General features: G+C 46.1%; 1 protein-coding gene across 1 annotated transcript; it reads left to right on the plus strand.

The window, feature by feature from the left end:
* Window positions 1-2119: 2119 nt before the first annotated feature.
* On the plus strand, window positions 2120-5432 carry LOC125544302 (1,4-dihydroxy-2-naphthoyl-CoA synthase, peroxisomal). The gene is made up of 9 exons (XM_048707927.1): window positions 2120-2462; window positions 2613-2735; window positions 2861-2962; window positions 3131-3169; window positions 3253-3351; window positions 4370-4417; window positions 4644-4739; window positions 4884-5006; window positions 5141-5432. The coding sequence occupies exons 1-9, from the start codon at window positions 2130-2132 to the stop codon at window positions 5255-5257; spliced, it is 1080 nt and encodes a 359-aa protein (XP_048563884.1). The 5' UTR covers window positions 2120-2129; the 3' UTR covers window positions 5258-5432.
* Window positions 5433-6752: the final 1320 nt, after the last annotated feature.

Raw genomic sequence — 6752 nt, forward strand, 5'->3', positions numbered from 1 at the left:
AAAGAGAAAGAGGGCAGAGGAGTGTGGCCGGCGGCACAAATCTGGGGTTCCACCCGTATCACCCGTGAGAGGACGATGCCGAGCGAGGGGGGCTTCCTTCTCTCTCAAATCTTTCTCCGCCACCTGTTCCCCTGCCAGCAGGGTCACAACTGTGCAGCGACCACTAGCTCCCTTCGGCCCTCTCAACCCTTCGCCACCCAACGACCTCTCAGCAGTAGGCTAGCACGGTGAAGTTGGACGAGACTTGCTTGCTCCCCGTGCGTGCGCCCATCTGTGCTCTCACATGCGTGGCTTGATTTGATTGGAACAAAATAAGATCCGACCCCACCCCCTTAAAATCAGGGAGGAGATGATTAAATTAGAAAAGAAAAAGGAAAAAAGGACATTTATAGGACGAGGTGGGAGCACCGATGGAGCACCGGGAGGAAGGAGGCACTGCGATCCAGTGAAGTTGGCCCGGTGAAAAAGCCCTCGTGGCACTGCGGGCCCGGTCCGCATCCCGAAAATCTCGCTCTCATCCGAAACACGGTATCGACCAAGCAGACCACAACGCACCGCGCGCCACGCCCGCCTACCGGACAGGGATCAGGTGACTTGCCTTCAGGCAGTCACGCTGTAACATGCAAACACACATCCAGCGTCCATTACACATTCAACGGCCATCAGCAATCAATGTGAAAAAAGCTCCAGATCTAGCACACGCACACATGGAGACGCCCCCACTTGTAGCAAGTAGATTTTTAGAAGTACTAGTAATTAAGAGCAGATTTTAGTAGGACCGTTCACAAAAAATATATCTGATAGAAACAACTGGACTGATTATGCATGAACATTAAAAAAATTAAAACTGAACATTTTTTTTTGAAATTCTATAACCAGATCAAGAACCAAAGTCCGGCCACTAAGCAGTATTTTAGACATTTTGTACATCTGATCTGGTGTATGAGTATTTTAGACATTTTGTACATCTATCTGGTGTATGACTAAGGGCAACTCTAACTGACCGGTCCAAACGAAGACATCAAAGTTTGGCTTTGTCCGTCCGTCTATCGGTACACCCAACGCGCCGGGATGCATTTCAAATTGTGGACATTTTTTGAATATTATATATATATATATATATATACATTGCCACCCAAAGTCCCTTTATTACATTGATTAAAATAAAAAAAACGTAATAAAACCTATATCTAGTGGCCATCACCAGGCGTGCGTCGCTATTCTGGGCGTACGCTGCCATGCTACTCTAGTCGTGTGTTGCTCTGCAACTCCTGGCGCCGGTGTCGGGAACACCACACGAGAGCAGCTTCTGGCTGCTTTGTACCGGGAATGTATCTGGTGCACCGGGGCAATTGGTGCTACTAGCGCACCGGTTCCCCGTTTCACATTCTAAAATGTTCAAAAAAATTGTAAAAAAAATTGGTGCATTGACACAATATCAATGTATGTTTCTATAAAAAAATTAATCAAAATTTGAAACATTGCTCGAGATAAAAAAATGACAAATTGCCTCGGTGCACCAGATACGTTTCCGCTTTGTGCCGGCATGCACAACTAATGCTGCTCCTTCCCCAGCGGCGTGGCCGAGGCATCCGATCCCACCCGATGGGGAGCTGCTACATCGGTGGCGTCCCGGAGTAGTAGCTGGCTAGCGAGTAGCTGTGGGGGAGTCGCTGCACCGGCGATGTGGCCGGGGCGATACCGTGGCTGCTATTGGCGAGGTGTGCCGCGTGGTGAGAAAGAAAAAATAAATAAAAAGATGGATGAGTGGATGGCAGTTGGGCCAGGCGGGACATGCAGCTGACGGAGGCGGACGAAGAAAACGCAGAAAACGTTCGCTTTGTGTCCGTCTCCAATCCAAATCTGAGTCAAATTTGGAACAAAAATTTGTCCGAACTGACACAAAATAAAAATGAATTTTGCATTGGTCTATCCATCTTTTCCGCGCGGACACACAGACGGATTGCCTCGCTGTGTTGGAGTTGCTCTTAATGCATAGCTGCTGTTTTTTTTAGAGAAATGCATAGCTGCTGTTGGATGTACATGAAAACTACAAGTGTGGGCGTCTCCGTGTGTGCGTGTGCTAGATCTGGAGCTTTTTTTTCACTTTGATTGTTGATGGCCGTTGGATGTGTGCCCGCATGTTACAGCGTGACTGCCTGAAGGCAAGTCACCTTATCCCCGTCCCCGCCTACCTCTCGGCTCTCAGCATGGACGCGGCGGAGAGGAGGCTAGCTCGCGTCACGGCTCACCTCCTGCCCTCCTCCTTCCCGCTCGCCTCTGCCCCTCTCCTCGCGCCGTCCCCCGCTGCTGCGTCTTCGTCGCCCGCCGGAGACAGCTACCGGCGCGTACACGGCGATGTCTCGTCGGAGCCTCCGGAGTGGCGCGCCGCGACGGACGAGGATGGAAAGGGATTCGTCGACATCATCTACGAGAAGTCCGTCGGAGAGGGCATCGCCAAGGTCAAACATTCCTCTCCTACCAACACCCCTGTAAAATTTTGGGTTCCAAGTAAACACCGGCCGGCGAATCGAAGCTTATGTCACACACACAACATTCTAGCACTACATTACTGTATTTAATGGTTTGACTCATTGCATTTCTTGTTCAAGATCACAATCAACCGTCCTGATAGGAGAAACGCATTCAGACCACTGACTGTCAAAGAGCTGATGCGTGCCTTCAGCGATGCTAGAGATGATAGTTCGATTGGAGTTGTCATATTGACAGGGAAGGTAAGGCTTGCCCCTTCTGCTAGAGGAACAACAATATTTTATCGTTTTGTAGTTCTGGTCATGTTGTGTTGTATATGTACGAATCGATGTGGACTGAATCTTACTTTGATCTTTTTGGTGCACAGGGATCCAAAGCATTCTGTAGCGGTGGCGACCAAGCCTTGAGGGATTCTGATGGGTATGTTGACTTTGATAGCTTTGGCCGGCTCAACGTTCTAGACCTCCAGGTCAGATATGCATTCCTCTGACATTTTGCACAGGGTGACCTACTTGCTTACGGTACAGACGAATTGTTATGCTATGGCCTATTGGTGTGTTAGTATTGCACTGTTCAGCGTCATTTCTGTATCAAATGATTTTTAACTCTGAGCACATCAGCTAAATCATTTCTCCAGGTACAAATTAGGCGCCTTCCAAAGCCAGTTATAGCAATGGTATGAGCACTGCCTTCGCTATTATTTCATAATCGGTTTTCTTTTATTATCCAACATATTGGTCCTGTTGAGTATGCTATCAGGTTGCTGGTTATGCAGTTGGTGGTGGACATGTTCTGCACATGGTGTGTGATCTAACAATTGCAGCTGACAACGCGATATTTGGACAGACTGGTCCAAAGGTGTTTCTCTGGCCAAGCTTGCTTCTTGCTTCCTAGTATGCAAATTGAAATTGTAGATTTTACATAATAAATTATATTATTGCCAGTTTTAAATCCTGTATGAAAGAGCAGTCTCCTTTTGAAGTTTATACATGTGGAACTTTGCTTGCCTTCTTTTCGCAAGGAGTTTTGCTTGCTAGTGTGCAACATGATTTTCTCCACAGAACCTTAGCATCTACTCCCTCCGTTCTTAAATATAAGTCTTTTTAGAGATTCCAATAAATGACTACATACGGAGCAAAATGAGTGAATCTACACTCTAAAATATGTCTACATACATCCATATGTTGTAGTCTATTTGAAATGTCTATAAAGACTTATATTTAGGAATGGAGGGAGTACAACGCTTTTTTATGCACCCCTGATACCATGGGTGCACTTCTAGTGAGTTCTGACAAAACATAACCAACGTCAATTTCCGGTAAAAAAAACAACGTCAAGACCGACAACTTTGTCTTCACAATAGCATATTTGGATAAAAATCACTAATCCACCTTTTGTAGTCTTACTCAGAGTTCAACTAAATTTATTCTTGAATTGCTCGGGGGAAGTCAAAGCTATTGAATGTGGTTACCGTTTACTTATGAACCTGGTTGTATAATAAATGAATAGATAAATTATTTTGCTTCACTGAAGCCCATTTTAATGATTTATAATCAGGTTTTGATTTGTGATATATGTAGAATGACTTGGTGTGCCACTCTAACAGGTGTTATGCACGCATTTTTCTATGGCTTCCTCTATTCAAATTTGATTATATTTCCTTTTGTCCTGAAGGTGTATTACTTTAATATAGGAAACATTAAAGTTTAAGAAATACGTGCTCACAGGTTAACATAAGTATAACATATTGATTTCAGCTTCTTCTACTTTTTCTCCTGTTCATTCCTGTTCCTTTTTCTTTCTTTCTATAAACACTACCAGTTTAAAGTTTACACGTAGCTTACTTCACATTTTCCCTCTGTGATTTGCATGACAGGTTGGAAGCTTTGATGCTGGCTATGGCTCTTCCATCATGTCTCGATTGGTAAGCTACCATACTAATCTGGTTGCTTCATGTTTGACTAGTGATCAATTGAGATGCCCATTCTCTTTGTTCTTGTTAAGAACATACAACAATTATGCCCCACGCTAGCTGCCAAGTGGGGAGTGAACTCTACGTCAAGCACGACCATTACTACCGTGGAACAATTTTGGTCACTTTTAGAAAATAGCAGCAGTGCTTTCTATCTCATTTTATCTCTTGTGGACAGGTTGGACCAAAGAAAGCCCGCGAGATGTGGTTTCTGTCACGGTTCTATGCCGCTGAAGAAGCAGAGAGAATGGGACTCGTCAATGTAGTTGTACCAGTGAGTGCCCGAATTATTGATTGCAGAAAATAAAACTACTTATTAGGCAGTTGTCTGCTACTTTCATCTAGGATGCAGGTTGCAATATGCCCCAGCTAAGGTGCTTATGAAACCATGTACTTGATATATCCTTTGCATATGCAGCTTGCTGATTTGGAACACGAAACTGTGAAATGGTGCCGGCAAATCTTAAGGAACAGTCCCACAGCCATTCGGGTGTTGAAATCTGCACTCAATGCAGCTGATGATGGTCATGCTGGTCTTCAGGTACTTAATTTGTGGAGTGTCAAAAAGTCAAACGAATCATGGTCTTGTTCAACTGGTGATGGGATGTTCCTGTATGTCACATACACACATACTATGTCCTTATAACTAGTAATGTAACGGGACTTGTGCTGCAGGAGCTCGGCGGGAATGCGACATTGATCTTCTACGGTACTGAAGAGGCCAAAGAAGGAAAGAATGCGTACATGGAACGACGACGCCCTGATTTCTCAAAGTTCCCCCGGAAACCATGACTTCCACTTGATGGTTTCATCATCTTGTAGTAAATGTTATTGGATCTCTTCCCCTCCTCGATTTGCAGGAAGAACTGTTAGAATAAATTCGAGGCATACCGTTGATCATCCGAGGACCAAGCAATCACACGAGTACGATACCGAGATTTGTTAACGAGGTTCACCGATATGGCTACATCTCCGGGGCCTGACTACGGGCGCTCCTCCTCGTGACACCGTTACAATACCGCACTTTTGCCGCCTGGGCGCCGGCACACGCCGCCGGCTCCCCCGCATGCCCGTGTTATTATGTTGGCATAGGTTACATCGTGTGTCTACCCCCGCTATATATGAGAGGCCTAGGATACAAGTGTCCTACTAGGACATGACTCCATATCCTATGTAAACATAATACAACTCCTAGTCCAACTGTAACCTATCTTATACACTATATTCGACACAACTCTAACAAACTCCACCTTGGCGAATATTCTTTACCACCTTGAATTCGTCAATGTGTCAAACTTCCATGTACATTGGACTTAAGCTTATCCCATGAGTACCGATACTACTCCAAAGACTCCATGTGACTCCACCTCCTTCTTTTCTTGACCACAGTCAACAGTCGAGCGAAATTAAGTTCCACATTACTCTAGTTTGCGCTCTCAACTTCCAGAGTATTCATCCACAACATCACACACTGACCTGCGTGAAAGTGAACAACTCACATATTAGGTGTCACACATAAGAGTTACCTGAACTCAACATCACCGCTCCTTTCTTGACCGTCTGTCTGAAACTTGAAGGAATTTCACCGTTCCTTGTCGTCATCCTGAGTCAAATTCGCAGTTGTCTCACCACATGTATGACCACCAGAGCCCTGGCCCGTCTCCATGCCCCGTGCATACCGCACGCCTCGCCGCTATTACCGCGTCGAGCCTCCGCTGTCCCGGTCGAGTCTCAAGGGTCGCGAACCCACACCACTCAACCCCCACTGCAGAGTACCACCGATCATCACCGACCGGTGACGAGTTTCACGCTTCTATCAGACCACTGGGCTCCAGTCCGAACTGCGTGTCACTCACTTTTTTCCGCTTGCTAAATAGGCTTCGATTCCCTGGATCCTTACATCGTAGCCCCTCAATCCAGCTCCATCTTCAACATGACTCTATGGTAGATGATCAATCCATCCCTGCGCCTCATCGACTTCAAGCTCCGTGTATACACCACCTTGAATCAACCCTGCGTCATAGTCTTGTCGAAGCCACACAAGCCCTCTGGGCCCGTGCCGCGTGTTTCCACGCCCAGAAGTCAGTCACCAAAAGCATCACGCGCCTATGTCGTCGTCGCCGATCCCAACACCGTCTTCTGTATCAACCGACTCACGTCGATCCGTCAGACTATCTAGTCCAACCAAGCCGAACTTCTCCGACTGCATGACACGCTCGAGGCTCCCAAATCGTCTTCCGTGAATTTCCATTCATCACATGATAATTTCATCTGAGCTGGTATGACT

This window comes from Triticum urartu, chromosome 3, assembly GCF_003073215.2.
Source record: "Triticum urartu cultivar G1812 chromosome 3, Tu2.1, whole genome shotgun sequence".
In the NCBI taxonomy this organism is placed as follows: domain Eukaryota; kingdom Viridiplantae; phylum Streptophyta; class Magnoliopsida; order Poales; family Poaceae; genus Triticum; species Triticum urartu.